The sequence below is a fragment of the Homalodisca vitripennis genome, chromosome 1 (assembly GCF_021130785.1).
Source record: "Homalodisca vitripennis isolate AUS2020 chromosome 1, UT_GWSS_2.1, whole genome shotgun sequence".
In the NCBI taxonomy this organism is placed as follows: Eukaryota; Metazoa; Arthropoda; class Insecta; order Hemiptera; family Cicadellidae; genus Homalodisca; species Homalodisca vitripennis.
Genome location: NC_060207.1, coordinates 166,156,225 through 166,175,096, shown reverse-complemented (window position 1 = coordinate 166,175,096; position 18,872 = coordinate 166,156,225). Strand labels below are relative to the sequence as shown.

Sequence of the window (18,872 nt, the reverse complement as noted above, 5' to 3'; positions counted from 1 at the left end):
GACTTCCATGTTTGACTCGTGTAATCTAAACAATACTGCCACTGGAGCCAACTCATCACACTGCCGAGTCTGACACACTTCTTGACCTCATGGTGGTTTCGGAACCACAAGATATCGTCCTTCATGCGCAGCTTCCAGTCCCTGCCATAATCAAAAACATGACCTAATCTATTGTGTTTTATTCAGTAAATATACCTAAGATTAAAACTAGGTTTTATCAAGTATAGAGACTTTTAAAAACATGAATGAGGCTGAATTTATGTCCGATATTTTATTGCTCCCATGGCATAACCTAGAGAATCTTGACTCTGTTGATGACATGGGTGGATGGTTTTTAATAAACAAATTTTATCTGTTTATGATAAACATGCTCCTTATGTGACAAAACGAATAAATAAGAGGCACCCAGTGCCATGGATGAGAAAGGATATTCTTAGCCTGATGGCCCATCGCGATAGCTTATATCGAAGAGCGAGGCGCTCTAATGACCAGATACTTATGGATCAGTACCGTTTAATTCGAAACAGGGTTAAACAACTTCTGCGTAATTCCAGGCTGAGATATACTCGAGGTCTTTTTGAGAATAGGAAACAGTCGTCAAGCGACTTATGGCGTAAGGTTAAAAGCCTTGAAATAGGAAAACAACGTATTTCACAGCCAGTTCTTATACCTCTGAATGAGTTGAACCAATTTTTTACATCTTGTAGTCAAAGTTTCAGTCAGGAAAAAGTGGAGAGGACTACTTAAAACATCTTCAAAACCTACCTCGCCGTAGTTGTGGTTTTATCCTGAGTTTACTTTTAAACCTGTGATACAAGGTGACGTGTTGAAAGCTATACGCCGTATTCGCAGTAATGCTGTTGGGTACGATGGCATCCCAATACGCCTCATAAAGAATATTCTATTTGCTGTCCTTCCAATAGTCACATTTATTTTCAACACGTCTCTTAGGAGTGGTATTTTCCCATCACAATGGAAAGTCTGCTTTTGTCCGTCCTCTTAATAAGATTTCAGCACCAGTATCATGTTCAGATTATAGGCCGATAAATATTCTTCCTGCATTATCTAAAGGCCTAGAGAGAATTGTGCACTGCCAATTCACTGAATATCTATCTTACAACAACATATTTAGTGACTATCAATCTGGTTTTCGGGACCAACCACAGTACAGAAACTGCACTTTTAAAAGTGACGGATGACATTAGGCTTGCTATGGATCACAGACAGGGCACAATTCTCACTCTTTTCGATTTCTCAAAAGCTTTCGACAGCGTAAAACCACAAAGTATTGCTAGCTAAACTAAGGCTAATAGGGTTTTTCTAGTCATGTATTAACTTGGCTGAGATCTTATCTGTCAGGGAGACGGCAGTGTGTTAAAGGTGGATGACATGACTTCGGACTGGGAAATTGTTACTTGTGGGGTGCCACAGGGATCGATTCTTGGTCCTTTATTATTTGTACGTACGTGAACGACATTCATTCTGTACTTAAACATAGCTCATATCACATGTATGCTGATGACCTGCAAATCTATTCACACTTTAAAATTGACTCCATTAATGAATGTATCACCAAAATCAATAGTGACATTACAAATATCGTTATGTGGTCCAAAAATCATGGCCCTGAGACTAAAACCATGCAAAAACGAAACCAATCATTATTTGTCACTCTCGTTTACGAAACTCAATAAACTTCAATACTATTGAAACGTTAACTGTAAAATGGTAACAGCCTGCCATACTACGACAAGGTGAAGGATCTTGGTTTGACTATAAACTCGACTTTGACTTGGACTGACGCTGTTGCGGAGATTTGTAAACGGGTTTTCGCATCTATTCACTCACTGAAACGTTTACAACGATTTTTACCAGAACATATCAAGCTGCTCTTGACTAAATCACTCGTACTTCCACATTTCAATTACTGTAACTCCGTGATCAATGATATGACCATAGTGCTGAGTGAGAAGCTGCAAAGAACTCAAAACTACTGTATACGTTACGTTTACGATGTGAGACCGGGAGCAGCACATCACACCGTACTATATTCAGTCAAATATTCTAAAATTAATAGATCAAAAGATCCATCAAAATTTTAAAACTAGTTCATTCAATATTGAAATTTGGTTTTCCAAGATATTTTTTCTGAATATTTTAAATCTGTGTCTCATGTAGGTGTAAGAAGCACTCGCTCTGGCTCATACATTTTGAGAATGCCTCAGCACAGGACTGCAGTGTTTGATAAGTCATTCCATGTAATGGCTTGTAGGTTGTGGAATGCCCTTCCCCAAACAATTACTTCCATCGATAGCAGTTCCCGGTTTGTGGCGAAACTGAAAGATATGTACCTTGAGCGGTTAGCTGGGGGCAGTTCCGGTCTGAGATGCTGTGGGCGTGACACTGGCAGAGGGATTGAATGTGAGAATTGTGTGTGAAAAAGTTCATTTAGCAATAAATACTTTAATTTAATTTGTATATTAAAAATATAAATTTATATTATGTTTTAAGAATAGTAAGAGATGGTTAATTTATTATTGTGTTAAATTTTAATTATTACACGTTATAATATTGCATTAATTTCACCACTTTGAGTAAATGTAATTATTTCTTTATTTTATTATCTTTATTATGTTTTGTTTTTATTCTTAAATACTATTTATTTAATGTTTTAAATATTACATTGCAACAGGTTAAGTGTAAGAAAGGGCCATGCGGCCCTAACTTTTGCCTGTAAAAATAAAGAATTTTTCATTTCATTTCATTCATTTCATTTCATTTCATTTCATTTCATTTCATTTCTATTCTATTCTATTCTAGGTGCACTTTAATTCAGTCACCTGAAGATATGCGTTGAGACAGGAGGTGGGTTTTTATGACGTGAGTTTTTTTATGGTGTCATCACACATAGAGTTATAATAGATGAGAAATGTTATGCATAAATACGGCAATCATTTAAAATTCTTATTTCAAAATGAAGAGCATCCTAATTTTTTTCTTAATCTTACTGAAAGAAATTCTTTTAAACACATGTATTGTACTCACAATGTATAAAATCTTTATTCCCTGTAAGTTATTGTGGAATTTACAATATTTCAATCTGAGAAATACATAATAAATATATTTTTTGTTTATTTTTACAGTCTAATGATAAAATTGCACATTCTTTTGCATATTATCTATCATATTAAACTTCAAACTTCTTATATCTATTGCCACATTACATCTCTCTGTCATATAGAAGTTACCAGGACTCTCACGATGCCTCTCCCGCTCATCCTCTTCATCACTCCAGGACTCGATGTGGTTGGGTGACAGTGTGTTGTCGTAATAGCCTCGGCCCTCTACGTACGTCAGCAGCAGACAGTGTATCACATGTTCTATGTTCTTCTCCAGGACTACCTGCACACACACATAACATTTACATATGTGATGGAATTCTATAACGGTTCAATATTGGTATAGAAAAGTAATATATTTCAATTCTTTTTAATGTAAAATTATTAAACTACTTCTTTCAGAGTATGTGGAATACAGTAAAAAGCCCATTCAACTAATTTATACAGAAAGTATTGTCAGAAAATATTGAAAATTGTCACTTTAGATCTTAACTTGAAGAGGCAAGGTAAATACAATTGGGTGTTAGAAAATAGTGGACATCATATTATGCTACAGTATTGTTGAAATCAGTTGGTATAAGTACTGTAATGGGCAAAATTACTGAAAATCAAAATAAAAAGCCACGCAAATATCTGACCTTCAGTCAGTACAGCGCCTTTGTACTATCCAATTCTACTCGTTAGTGAGCACGATTAGTTCATCTACGAACTATTTGCGTTACATTTTTTACTGATCTTTTGCTTTGTGTAAGATTTTTCAGTTTTATTTTGTGTTTGGTACTATGATTGATAATAAACTAGTAGAGAGGTTACAAAAAGAATCAGAAATAGAAGATAATTCAGTCTTAGGTGAAAATCTGTCTGGTAATGATGAGGTTGGCAAGATCATAAACAGTGACCAAAGCAGTAAAAATGAACAATCGGCCGAAGGAAATGTTGACAACCATCATTCTTACTATATTGGTCATGACATCATAAACAAGTGGAATATTCACGAGCCCAACCAGAGAAATAGCTGAGCTGATTGGGGAAGCTAGAAATGCTACAACAGTCTTGGAAGTATAGAGCATTTTTTCCAATTTAGGTTTGAGAGGAAATAACACAGTACACTAAAGATGAAGGTAGGAAAATTAGACTAAAGTACAGTTGTGAATCACATGTAAATTATACTAATTTGAAAGCAATAACTGGATTGTTTTATTTGAGTGGGTTAATTTAAATCTTGTATATATAACAGATCTTAGAGCAATTGATGGAACTGCACCTGAAATATTTCTGTTTGTTATGAGCCACAGACGATTTATCTAATGAGCTCTGTGCTTTGATAATGCACAAACAAGAGTGAGAAGACAAGCTCTTGACAAACTTGCATCAGTAAAGGGGCTTATTTGAAGGGTGTGTCCAAAAATATAAATACTCCTACAGCATTGGGGAATACCTAACACTGGATAAAATGTTGGATTACTTCAGGGGGCCTTTTCTTTTAGGCAGAACATACGAAGAAAACCAGGAAAGTATGGTTTGAAGATGTTTACAAACGAATGCTAAAATGTTTTATATGAATAATTTAGAGGTGTACTGTCCAAAACAACCACTATTTCTTGAATCCACAAGTTATTTCTTTTTATAATAGTACCAAGGGAGGTGTCAATGTGGTTGATGCATTGAAGTCCTATTATTCAGTGGGCAGAATATCGTTTAGATGGCCTCTGCACATATTTTACTCTATTCTTGATATTGGTGAAATCAATGCCCTATTCATACTAAATGGCAACACTAAATACTAAATGGAGAAAAGCTCTCTCAAAGAAAGTTTCTCAAAACTCTGACCCTAGACCTATGATCAAGTGACCTTCTAGCAATGACCTGAAAAATGATTTCAACAGAAGAACTAAGACCCAGAGAATGATAACAAACATTTACATTCATGTCGATCCCTTATGTGCCGGGATTATCGGAAAAAATTAGAAGAGTAGGCACAAAATAAGAGCCGTGTTCAGAAAGTAAGTAGTTTTGTTCTACTGCTGCTATAGCACTGCAATCGGTGTTCCGTTCATGCACACTACTCGTCCTTGTTCACTGGTTATCGACTCACGCTATTTTAGTTGTTCTACGTTGTGTTTTCAGTTTTCTCTGAACGTTTAAAATGTTTAAGACAATTAGTGATCCTGCTGATTGTGAGATTTGTTCTGTAAAGATTATTGAACGCAAGGAATGTGAAACCAGCTGAAATTTATCGTCAACTTCGAGATGTGTACGGGGAAGATGTGATGAGTGAAGGAATGATGAGAAAGTGGGTTAGAATGTTCAATGGCGGTTGAACGAATGTGCATGATAGGAATCGGAGTGGTCGGCTTTCTTTCGTCACCAATGATCTGGTACGGGTAGTTGACAAAAAATCCAAGAGAACAGACGTTTCACTATGACAACGCTATCTGACAATTTCCAACAAATTTCATGCACTCTTTTGTACAAAATTGTTACGGACCACTTATGTTATCGCAAGCTGTGTTCCCAGTGGATTCCAAAAATGCTCACTGACCTGCACAAGACCAAGAAACTCGGAAGTGCTTTGACTTTTCTCACACGGTACAGTGATGATGGTGAGGATTTTTAAAATAAAATTGTAACAGGGGATGAAACTTGGGTCCGTCATGTCACACTGGAATCCAAATAGCAGTCAATGGAGTGGCAATCCCTGAAGAAATGAAAATTCAAGACGACAATGTCTGCACAAAAATCATGTGCACTGTCTTTTGGAATCGGAAAGGTATTTTGCTGATTGATTTTCTCCCAAGAGGTGAAACCATTAATGCGGCAAGGTTTTGAAAAACCTTAAGAGAACTAAGGTGGGCAATTCAAAACAAACGGAGAGGAATGCTCAGTAATGGAATAGTGTTGCTCCATGACAATGCTCGGCCCCTACTGTTGGTGACACTCAAACATTGGTTTGACAATATCTTTGGGAGCAGTTCGATCAAGTGCCCTACTGCTCATACTTGGCACCGTCTGACTACCACTTGTTTCTGCACATAAAGCGCGATCTAGGCGGCCAACGTTTTAAAACCAACGATGAAGTGAAAACTGCCGTGGAGTCATGGCTACATTAGTTGGCGAAGCTTTCTACGAAGAAGGTATAGACAAATTGATCACCCGCTATGACAAGTGTTTGAACATCAGTGGAAACTATGTTGAAAAATAGTTTAAGGTTTGGGCTTTCATGTAGAAATAAAAGTGTTGAAAAAAATTATTTTACTGGTTTTTTTTAAACGTTAATTGCTTTCAGAACACAAAACACTCTTAGACAAAATCTCATAAAAAAATAGCACACAGGAATCAAAATGTGGGAATTAAAGAACATAAAGAAAATACGAAAAAAGGACTAGTAGACAAATCAAAATTGTTCCACATTGCTGGTCTAAAAACGATCACATGAAATGGGATAAAGCCAAAAAAATACAACGTAAGGAGAATTTTTTAATGCACTTGTTGAGGCTTCATACATAAAATTAACAAACCAACTGCTAAATCAACCTTCAGTTGAGGTTAGACCACTTTGGGTACCAATCTTAAAAAAAGAGCTAACTAGGAAACCAAAAAAAGTTTTTGGTTTCCAACAATTAAACAAACTTCAACCAACAAAATTCGTACACACCATGACACTAAGGTCTAGGACCAAAACGTAGCCTGTGTGATGTAAGATTGTGATTCTCGTACTCGTAAACTGTGCTCGGGACTTGCACTCTGTGAAGTGACAACGACTGGGCTGGACTCCAAGTAGCTTTTAGGTATGTTTGAACCCTATTCTTTCCCTTCTTATATTCTTTCAGTTCTTTATTTTTGTACATTAATACCTTCCCCACATGACGAAGAGGATAGATTCCAATCTTCGAAAACGTTGTGTTATACCTTTTGTAACATATAACAATGGCAAATTTTTTAAACAGGAATTATGAAATAAATTAGGTATGTGCAGTGTTTTCAAAACAAAGGTAGACTTTTCTATTTATCGTCCATTCAAAATCTTTCCTTTTCCACAATTTTTTTTATTTAGATGTTTACAAGCAGCAAATATTTTCTGAAATGATAATTGAGACCATAAGTACCTCAAACAGCCTCAGTGCCTCGAGACTGACCGCTGGGTCTCCATGACTACAGATGTCCAGCAGAGTCTGACGCGTGCGACAAGTGACTACTCCTGGCAACTCCGGACCTCTGCCCTCCCCTACCAGCCACTCACTCATCTCTGTCCACAACACATTATAGAAACATATATAAAAAATACAGTATCAAAAAATTTGTATTCATACAAATAAATTATTGCAATACATACCATCGGGTTTAGTTTTAAAAAGTATGACATTGTGGTCTAATAAAACTTTTTGAATAAATTAATTACTCAGATTATTTGTTATTACTGATTAATTTTCAATACTCTTTGTGTAAGCAAAACATAATTTGAACACCTTAGTACAATTTAACCGTTGTATTGAATTAACAAATTATGCCTATCGGAGTTAAATTTGCTATTTAAAAGTGTTTGTTTTCCAAATTTCAAACATGGTACAATCACCAAATAAGTTATAGTTAAACTAAAAATTACGGATAGGTCAATTCTGATACCAATATTTTCAAAGTATTTTAGGCCTATTACAAAATAATGAATAAAATGAACTGAAGTGTTTAAAATATGCTTGGAAAGTCACAATTCAATATAATGACTAATGATGTGTTGAGGCTCAATCTCAAATCCACTGAATCTTCGAATAAGTCTATTCATGGACAACAGCTGATCAGCATTATACAAATTACTGACTTTTATAACATATTGTTGTTATACTTTCTGTAAAAATAATCGTAGATATATAGCCAAATTAAAAACCTACCTTATTTTTAAACATACTATTTTGTTTACAGTTCTTATTTTCATGCATCACCGCAAGTCTGCTGCATATCTTTGTGGACAACGTCTAATCGACAGTACTCAAATTACTAATTGCTAAAACGTGTTTTTGTTGTATGTTGTGTATGAAAACTTCTTGATAGATTACTAAATTAATAAATTATTGTAGTTTAGTAAATAATATTTAACTTGCATAAAACCTAATTTCTATGTTTGTTCAATGCCACTCGTCCACTGTGTCTATGTACGGACATCCGCCACTCAGGGGTAAACAGACGCTCACTAATTTTTGTCTATATTATAATTTGTATAGTTGTATAAACATGTCATCTATACAAATATATTTTTCTTTATATCTTAACCCCTCGCACGCCACTAATAAATCCATCGATTTCTCTATGACATAAAAAAATCTATAAAATATATTTCTCTTTAAGTTTAAAGTTATTTTTTATTATAAATAGGCTATAAGAAGTAAACTTAAAAAGCTATAAAATAGGGTATTTTAGTTAAAACTAGCATATATATTCATAAAAATTAAAAATAACGAATTGCCATACCGTTAATTTCATCTAAATTCAAATTCACGGTACAATCACTACTAAAAGCGGACAATTATATAAACTATTAAATTTTAGAGCATTTCTTATTTAAGGCTTCATAGATCAAGTTTATCATCTGGGCAAACTATGAATATATTTGGTTATGGCTCTGTAGGACATGCAGAACAGACGAGCAGGTGGACGAAGCTAGACAAAGGGGGCACCTAGGTCATTTATAAATACTTCCTTGCCAAACGCAATAAGCATGGAGCATGCACCGGCCATGAATATATTTGGTTATGGCTCTGTAGGACATGCAGAACAGATGAGCAGGTGGACGAAGCTAGACAAAGGAGGCACCTAGGTCATTTATAAATACTTCCTTGCCAAACGCAATAAGCATGGAGCATGCACCGGCCATGAATATATTTGGTTATGGCTCTGTAGGACATGCAGAACAGATGAGCAGGTGGACGAAGCTAGACAAAGGAGGCACCTAGGTCATTTATAAATACTTCCTTGCCAAACGCAATAAGCATGGAGCGTGCACCGGCCATGAACTAAAAAACTTTCCAAGAGACACAATGTATAATATCGGATATACTTGTATTGGGCATTTTGGTCAAAGTCTGCCATTCCAATATATCCGTCTACGACGTGGGATGGGTTAAAATGTTTTATAAAGGGTAAGGGTTGTCTTAAATTTTTTGATTGGCTACTCCTATTTATCAGATTTGCTTTAAATGTAACAAAACAAAATCATATAGTGTATAATATTCTTTACAAATAATACAAAAATCCATATTGTATACAGAATTTAGAATCAACAACTCAATTTTGGTAACAGATTTGGATTGGAATTCTTTTGATTTTGGGACACTCCTATTAAAAATATTCTGCTTAGAGAATATTTGTTATTAAAATGTTCTTAAACATAAAGTAATATTATTCTAACTTGTATAAAATAAATTAAGGGGACACTTTATTTTATTGCTGAAATTAAACAAAGTTGTGTATAATGAATTAATTTAAACCCACATTACAAAAACTAGTATTTCTCAAATTTCACTTTAGGTTTCCTCTTCTCATACACGTGGGAAAGAAAGAGTTTTACTACTTCTGTGACTACTCTATACACATTGACTATAACTAGAAGATATTCAAAATAGTACAATTCAATAAAAATTGAAGCATGTGGTACATTTTTTCTACTGATAATTTTTTTGTAAAATAAAATCTACTTCCACCATACTACTTGACCATTATCATTAAGACATCTTAACAAAACCTATGCAGAAAGGGTATGATAACCAATAATTATAGTCTGCTTAAGTTGAGCAGCATACAGAACCTAACTAACACAGTCAATATGTTAATAAACATGTAGAATTTAATGCATTGTAATTGATAATAAAATTGGTTTTAGTACTTTTCCATAAAGTTAATTTAGTTTTCTTTTATGGGCCATCTTTTAATCTTAAAATATAAAAATAACAATACATTTTTCCAATATTCTACACAGTAATACTTTGTCTTAGTATTATTTAAAGTAAATACTGAATATTGCTTTAGAAGGTTGAATATTATTATTTAGAGGTTAAGAGGAAGAAAGGACTTTTACGTTCTAATTTCGCCTCTATAAATAAAGACATTTTTCATTTCATTTTGATAATACTATAATAGTGGGTGTAAAAAATTGCACAGAAAATGTCAAAGACATATATTCTTTCTTATCTAATTTTCCCTATGTTATTTAGTTTGTTTATTACCATAGCTAACATCTAGTGGTTCATATCGTACAATGATATTTGTATTTGCTACCTTTGACGAGGTGTGTGGAAGTGATGACCTTGAAACACTTGGTGAGCAGAGCAATAACTAGACTGTTGGGTAGCAGTTCTGGCTCAAACTCTTGCTCTAGGAACAGTTCCCTGACAGACTGTGCTAGTGCCATCCCTATACTTGGTCTGCCTTCTACTGCCACCTATACAGTGATCACATATTATACATGTACCACATTAAGCTAGATTTTGTTGTTTGATTCAACACATTACACACACGTATGAATTCTTCAATTGGTTCAACTAAAATGGAGTGATACTGTGTTGGAGGATTCCTTCTGAGCAACTGTACAACAATAAATGTAATTTATGTGAGGATAATGGTTTATTACGGTAATCAGAAACCTTACACTATAATGTTATTTGGATCAATATTGAACTAAGAAGTAAACCAAATAAACTAGAAACTAGGAACAATCCAAATGAAAGTGCCTTAATATAGTCTTTTATGAACCACTCAGATAAGTCCTTTTTTCTGAGTATTTTTTTAAATTTTCTGCTAACAAGTGAACACTTATTATTTATAATGTTACACTGCTAAAATTATACTTAATTCATTTTCTATGTTCTATTATTTTCTCTCCTATTCACAATATACAAGAACGCATTGTGACAAAAAAAATGTATACAATATATGATGTGAATGGAGATATTTGGACCAAATTGGGCTTGCATATGTATTATTAAATACTCTTTTATTAATTAAATATTACATTTATTTTAAGTTTTTGTTAATAACCATGTTTTTAATTTTTAGTAAACATGACTAAAACAATGATATAGACCAAATGGATTGTCTGATTTTTATGAAATCCAGCATGTAAGTCTAATTTCTAAATATTCCCAGTAATTATTATAGTTATTAACCTTTCCACTGCAGGCTATTTGCTCACAGCCTGTTTTAAACCTGCCAAGCAGTTTTAGATATTTCACATAAAAATGTATATTGTTATTACAAATCCTATAAAACTAGAACTTTATTTATTGTTTTTTTAAAGAATCTTAGTATAAGAAATGGAATTAAAATGCCAGCGGTGTAGTGGCAAGTTTTCCAGTATGGGAACACTAGGTACATTTGACAAATTATAAGGAAATGTGAATTTATATGATTTCCTAGAATGCCTACAATAGCTAAGAGCATAAAATTAAATGTATCTAAGCTCAAATAATAACACTGAGTCATCAGGAAGTTTACATTAACTTTAAAAAAATTAGAGAAAAAAGAAAATAAAGAATTAGTAATCTTATTTTTATGGATTTTAATTATTTATTTTACAATACATTATTAAACGTTATTAAGAATTGTTATGAAGGATGAACTAACTTTAATATCATAAACCTCTTTCTTCAAATGAAACATATATTCCAAAAATCACAAGGAGAGAGGTAAAACAAAAATATAATTAATTATTGATAAATAGTCAGTAAATACATCCTTTTCCACTTCTTTTCTGTCAGGTTGAGCTCATTGAGTTCTAGTGTCATCGGCTGAGCGGTGTTGTCATAGCCATGTCCTGACATAATCCTCTGGTTTCCATGTCCAGGATGTTTGGTCCATTCAGTTTGATAAACATCAGCGCTGATACATTGAAATTGGAAGCAGGGAAATCCAAACAATCCCTTGACATTACATGTCATGAAAGAAATCAAGTTTGCTCCTATCTTGGCACTAAGTATTCTAGAAATTTAAAATAATTTTGAATTAAAACCCCCAAAGAAAATTCCAACAATCATGGTAAAATACTATAAAGCTTCAATTGGGTGGTTTTAGTCAGACCTGATCACAGAAGTCGAGCCATCCTAGAAACGTAGCAGCTTGTCTACAACCTTCGCAGCTCTCCTCCACCTCTAGTGGGATGGGAGTGTCCAGCCTGCAACAAGTTAAAATTGTCTGATCATGATAATTTATGCCTGAAAAATTATAATCCATAGCCCTCCTTTACCTCTAGTGGGATGGGAGTGTCCAGCCTGCAACAAAGTTAAAATTGTGTGATCATGATAATTTATGGCTAAAAAATGATAATCCATAGCTCTCCTCTATCTCTAGTGGGATGGGAGTGTCTAGCCTGCAACAAAGTTAAAATTGTCTGATCATGATAATTTATGGCTGAAAAATGACAATCCATAGGTCTCCTCCACCTCTAGTGGGATTGGAGTGTCTAGCCTGCAACAAAGTTAAAATTGTCTGATCATGATAATTTATGGCTGAAAAATGATAATCCATAGCTCTTCTCCACCTCTAGTGGGATGGGAGTGTCCAGCCTGCAACAAGTTAAAATTGTCTGATCATGATAATTTATGGCTGAAAAATTATAATCCATAGCTCTCCTTTACCTCTAGTGGGATGGGAGTTTCCAGCCTGCAACAAAGTTAAAATTGTCTGATCATGATAATTTATGGCTGAAAAATGATAATCCATAGCTCTCCTCTACCTCTAGTGGGATGGGACTGCTACAGGTCATATTTTACACGCTTTTCAATACACAAACTAAATAGAAATACACAATATTATTAAAAATCTCAAACAAAAAACTTCTGCAGCAACAGACATTTTTTTAAAGTATGTAAACACTGCAATGAATCACTCACAATCTCTCTTACAAGAATTATTAACAAATCATTGAGTCAAGGTTAAATTCCCAAAGGCCTTACAACTTGCAAAAATGTACCCTAAACATAAAAAATACAATAAAACAGTCGTATTGATAGACCAAAATCAATAATTCCAATATTCTTTGAGAAGCCTTATGGACCATTATGAGATGTCCAATTTATTTAACGACAGACAACATGGTTTCATCAAGGAAAAATCAACCACAACAGACATCATTGACTTTGCAGAGTACACCATTGACAATCTAGAAGAAGGAAAACTTGTTACAAGTCTCTTCCTAGACCTGAGCAAAGCATTTGATTGCTTGAGCCATGAACTCATATTACCAAGATTGAACCAAGATAAGGGTTCGAACACTATCTTGAAGAACGGAAAAAATAATAGAAATCAAGCACGCATAAAGTGGAGTTACAAAAATAATCAGATCATTACCTCTACCTGTAAATCGAGAAGTGTCCCAAGGGTCCATATTAGTACCAGTACTGTTTATACTGTTCATAAATAGCATACCAGAACATCTTGAAAATTTTTGCACAGTTTCAATGTATGCCGATGTCACCACCTTGCTCCTGAGTGTTCATAAAGATGATCTAGGTCTCGTGTAAATCAGTCAACATTTATATCACCTAATAAAAGGATGGGGTGATTTTCTGCTTTTGTGTCTTCTAGCATCTCTGAGATTAGACTAAGTGCAGGCTGCCAGATGAAGGTCTATAAATTCCTCCAATATATAACTGTTTTTATTCAACGTTAGCTTAATCATAACCATTTAACAGATTAATTATAGATATTATTTTGTAACAGGGATTGTCTGTCAAGTGGACTAAGTTTTCCTCAACATATATTGCTACCCCTCCTTTAGTATGGTTAGTTCTACTACAGTAAGAGACTAAGTATAACCAGGTTTAATATTTTGTAAAATTTCGTTTTCGAGTCCATGCTCTGTAAGTAGATTATTGGCTGTAATTCTTCAAGAAAGTGAGAGAGTCTGTTTATTTTTCCCAGTAGCTGTTTTGATATATAAGTTATTTTTAGGTTAGCCTGTTTGTGTGATAAAGGGAGTTTACACAGATTCTGGTTTTGTATTTTTGTTTGAATGTTTGTATTGTCCTTGGGTGTTTGGCTAAAAATAATTTCTGGATGAAAATTGTTAACAATTTTTTGTTTTGGTGGTGAATAATCAACCTGAAAATGTACTTGCCCTTTCACAACTATCTTATGACTATTGAGTACTGGAGTATCTGGAGTGTTTACATTTTGTTTGTTTACGAGTTTGTCTTGCTCCCCCACTCTTCTGTAAAGGCTGGTCAGTTATCAGGTTGAGAGTCTGTGTCACAAGAAAGCTTATAAGTTTTTTTGTAGTTTGTTTGGCTCCTCTCTCTTCTTTAATAGATTTGTCAGATGTAAATAGGTAAAACTGCTGTCTTATGGTCTCTCAATTTCTTTACTTACAGTGAAACACTGAAATAGTTGGATTTCCAAGTTTGATTTTCCCAAGCAGTTTTTACTTTTTAGATCTGGAACATGTCTTTAACCCTTTTCATGCTGTAGACGGATATATTTCCTATGATAGAATTCAAACGCCAAACACAATTATATCTGAAATTATACATTGTGTCTCTTGGAGTACATTTTAGTCCACAAAAAGCCTTCAAAATGGCAAGCTTACAATCCATGCTTATCGCAGTTGATTAGAAAGAATATTTAGATGACCTACATGCAAAATAAACCTATATAAACAATTGCAATATGTTTCAAAAATTTTTTTTAATAGGTGGCACAATTTTCACACAACTCGAGAAATTGTACATTTTTAAATTCGAAAGGATAGTCCAATAAAATAAGAGGCTAGATTATATTTCCTTAAATTTGGAATACAAAACACAATTCAATCTTTGATTGTTATCTGATATTTTTAAAACGTTGTTGTATGAAATTTGCAATGAATATTTAGGTATACTTTAATTCCACTGTTTAATTAGTTGCCTCTTTCTTATAGCACTGGCATAACTTACAAGCATTTTTCTTTATTATTCTTATTTCAAACCTTTAAATTACTTTCTAACTGATCATTATTATTGAAGAAAGTTTGTTCATTATATGCATACATTGTATGATTGTATCCTTTTATTACATTTCTGCTAAAACGCAACTATTCTCATAAATATAACCATTATAAATAAGCTTCAAATTAAAGTTGAAATATTTTTCCACAGTTAATAGTTTACATTAATTCACCATAAAATAAGTTCATGGAATAAGTTAAGTTATTAAAATACTAACACTTGTGTTAATATAACCAATTTTATTAGAGGTATTGCTGACTGACCTGTTGAATGCCAAATTATTTTTTTACTATGATACATAATGTAATAAAGTGTTTGATACAGCAAACATCATTTTCAAATATAAGATAGCAATACCATTGAGTAAAAAATATTTATTAACAAATTGAGTACAGCCTGCAAGTTTACAAATATGAATTAAATCTATTTATTTGCACTTAGTAAATATTTTCTTTACCTAAATACAAGTTTATAATATTTGTAGCCAAATCCATACTAGTTTGGCTTAATTTACTATGATATTAGCATTCTATGAAAGATTATTAAGTGATTTCAGCATTAAAATACAATTACTGAAATTAATTTTATCTTAAGAAATTAAAAGTGCATTCTATTTTTTACATATTTATGTAAATTAGATGTATAATATCTGTTAATAATGTTGGTGTGAGTGTTGTGGTAGAATTTGTAATTGAGCTATTAGGCTTAGACTGTTAATTACCATTCAGCAACTGGTGAACGATTGAACTGAATAGAATTTTGCATGAGTGTCTCATGGGGCTCATTAGACTCTGAGCAAAAGTGTGGTGAGGCAGAGCCAAGCAGTTCCGACTAGCACTGACAAAACCCGAATATATGTAAGACACTCTCGGGTGCTTGTGAATTTTTCGGGTTGGCAAGGGATTAGTGGAGGGAGGAATAGATGGAGGAAGACATGGTTCAACTCTGGCCATAAGTAGCCTACGTGAACCATGTCAAATAACGTACACTGGCTATTCACAATCATCCTGTAAAGATGATACATCTTCAGAACGTTTCATAATAAAGGGTATAATATAACTTATAATCACATAAAAAACTGACCTTTGGCTGAATTACAGCATTACCGCTTTTGCCAATCAATACTCACTCAAAGAATCAGAAAATCGGTTTCCGTACATCTTCCCTAACATTCGATTACACAAATCACTTGGAAAACTGCTACTCACCCCCAGGTAGCGTGCATGTCATCTATATGATTTGGATCCGTGTCTGGTGGTATTTCTAAGTATTGGGCTGTTAATTTGATTGCCAAACTCTCGCAGAGTGGTGAGTGCTGTGCTATCAGCTGGGCGAACTTGTCATCTGGCACTGATGTCACAAGCATGATGGCCTGACATGCCTTCACACGCACTGCACTGTCCTGTACATGTAAAGATCCTGTACTGAAGTATTAGAAGAAAATTTCATGAAAGAATGCTTATCCATGTTATAAAATTAGCAAGTTTAGTGAATATTTCTGAGCCAGTATAACATTGTTTCTTAAGTAAATGATGGAAATATTTTTCATCTTGCATGCAATAGAGTCTGCAATTCTATTTTACACAATAGAAAATTCTCTATTTCTTTGAGACAGCCACTAAAGATTAAATGTTAGAGTGTACATCTCACTCACAGCGCTGTTGATGTAACTGATGAGAGCATTCAGAAGAGGGAATTGTGGTAAGGAAGAATCGGGGTCATCAGGCGGGGGCTGTGGGGGCGGTAATGTTGTTGTTTCCACTTCCACAGGTACTAACTTGGGCTCCTCAGCTAGGGCGGGGGTGACCAAGGGTCGAAACAGGGGATTGTTGGGGGGTGGAGAACTTCTGGTATGGACCATTGGAAGATCGGCAGGAACAATATTCGCAGAACTGGTAAGAGTCTTGAGGCTGGAAGAACTGTGGTTACTGGTAGTACTGCACTCACTTAACTTGCGCTCTCTCAGTTCCCACTAAATAAACAAATATTGAAGTCATCATCATTAATTTGTTTGTCTAAGACTTTTTTACACATTTGCAATCTGTAGATTATGTAGTACTTAGCAAATGTGTGATTCATTCAGCAAACAATCTTGAAACAGCTGTGATTAACCACTACAGTAAATGTAAACAGTAGTTCTAGAAAATATTTATCAATAGTTATATTCAGATTGTTTTGAAATATCCTATCTAATACAGTTGTAGGCTACATAAGATAACGTACACACAGAACTACCACGTTATAGACCATAACACCCCTCATTGAAGTTTATAGCACTTGCAATGGTTCATACTGTACATTTCACTTAATCTCTTGTGGTGTGGCCAATAATTGTGAAAACTACTATAACACAAAATAAACTTATGTGCTGCAAGGAAGACATTCTCCCAGAGGAATTGGTCAGTACTTATGATATAGAACTCTACTGTAATCTATAAAACAAACTCTGCCTGTAGAGTTTTTAAATTCAATGAATAAAACAACAGTGTACAAGAATGTTCACATAACAGTTGTGATAAAATACTGGAAGATTACTTTTGGAATGTGTGCTACTTCATTTTTGTCACAGACAATTTTGATCTCGTCCAAGAAATTGTGTCCATTGACAGATGAATATAGCTATTGCCTCTGAACTTGGAATTTCACATGGAAATCTTCACAAAATTCACTGTCCATGAGGATTCTAGATCACACTCAATATTACAACCTGGATAAAAGAGTATTGATAACGGGGGATAAGAGTATTGATAAAAGAGTATTGTAAGGGTATTGTTATTTTATTGAATCATTTCTGTTTGTTTTCTTCAAAACACCAAGTGTCTCAAATAATAGTTCTCAACAAAAATACAAAATTTGATGTTGGCACTCTGTTTTGAAGACAACATTTCAAAAGCTGATGAATGACCACAGTTCTTTGTTAATTAACATTACAAGCTTTTGATACTAGTATTGAAAATACTGTCAGACAGCATTATTCTTTACTTCACCAGGAATGTTACTATTTGCAGGAAGGAATATCTCCCATTCAGTGAATCCATGCTTTGATATGTGTAACAATTCCAAGAATTTTTTTTCTAGTTAATATGCTGAATTTACATCTTTAATCTAATTGACTTGTAAAAGATTATAGTTACTCTTTGAACATGACCTGTAACTTACATCCTTTTAGATTCATTAATCAGTATATTATTTACAGCTATGTGAAACAAATGCATGTGATGATATCAGTATTTTTGCTTCTGCTAATCAATTTTAAAAAATAAATTAAATGCATAAAGCCTAATATTTTCATACTTTAGCAATTTGGACTTTTACCTTACCTGATTCATATAGACATAGACGAGGTGGGGATGTTTCCGCAACTGTGCAGTCAATGCAAAGAGAAATTTTATCTCATCTGTCTCACTTGGAGTTGGACAATGGCCATTACACATCTCGATAAGACGCTAAACATAACAAATAGGAAAGAGAACCTTAAAATGATATCTAGTCATATATTACATCCTAAAAACAATTAGCAACAACCCAAAGCTGTCTCCCAGGGAGGTTTCACTTCTGGCTGGTTTAAACTTCCAGTTGAACCTACACTGGGTACAACAAAAATCATTGTATCAGCTAAATCTGTGCAACCCTATGGAAGTCTAGGAGCGGCACATCTCTAACTGCAAATGTCGAGATATTGAGATGTAAGGGTAGATCGATAGGTCTAGTCTACTGCGGGAGATGACTGTTGGAGTTGGTAGGTCTCTCCACGTGTTAAGGGACTGTTGCTAGACATAAGGGCGTG

General features: G+C 34.1%; 1 protein-coding gene across 1 annotated transcript in view; it reads right to left on the bottom strand.

Annotated features, from left to right (window-relative positions):
- Positions 1 to 18,872, bottom strand: part of LOC124352677 (FHF complex subunit HOOK interacting protein 2A-like) — a 36,535-nt gene that overhangs the window by 6,062 nt on the left and 11,601 nt on the right. The window contains exons 4-10 of the mRNA XM_046802256.1: positions 18,406 to 18,531; positions 16,740 to 17,057; positions 16,294 to 16,487; positions 12,183 to 12,276; positions 10,386 to 10,548; positions 7,226 to 7,365; positions 3,249 to 3,402 (exon numbers count right to left, since the gene is read on the bottom strand). Of these exons, the coding sequence (XP_046658212.1) occupies positions 3,249 to 3,402; positions 7,226 to 7,365; positions 10,386 to 10,548; positions 12,183 to 12,276; positions 16,294 to 16,487; positions 16,740 to 17,057; positions 18,406 to 18,531 (1,189 nt within the window). The remainder of the gene's footprint in view (positions 1 to 3,248; positions 3,403 to 7,225; positions 7,366 to 10,385; positions 10,549 to 12,182; positions 12,277 to 16,293; positions 16,488 to 16,739; positions 17,058 to 18,405; positions 18,532 to 18,872) is intronic.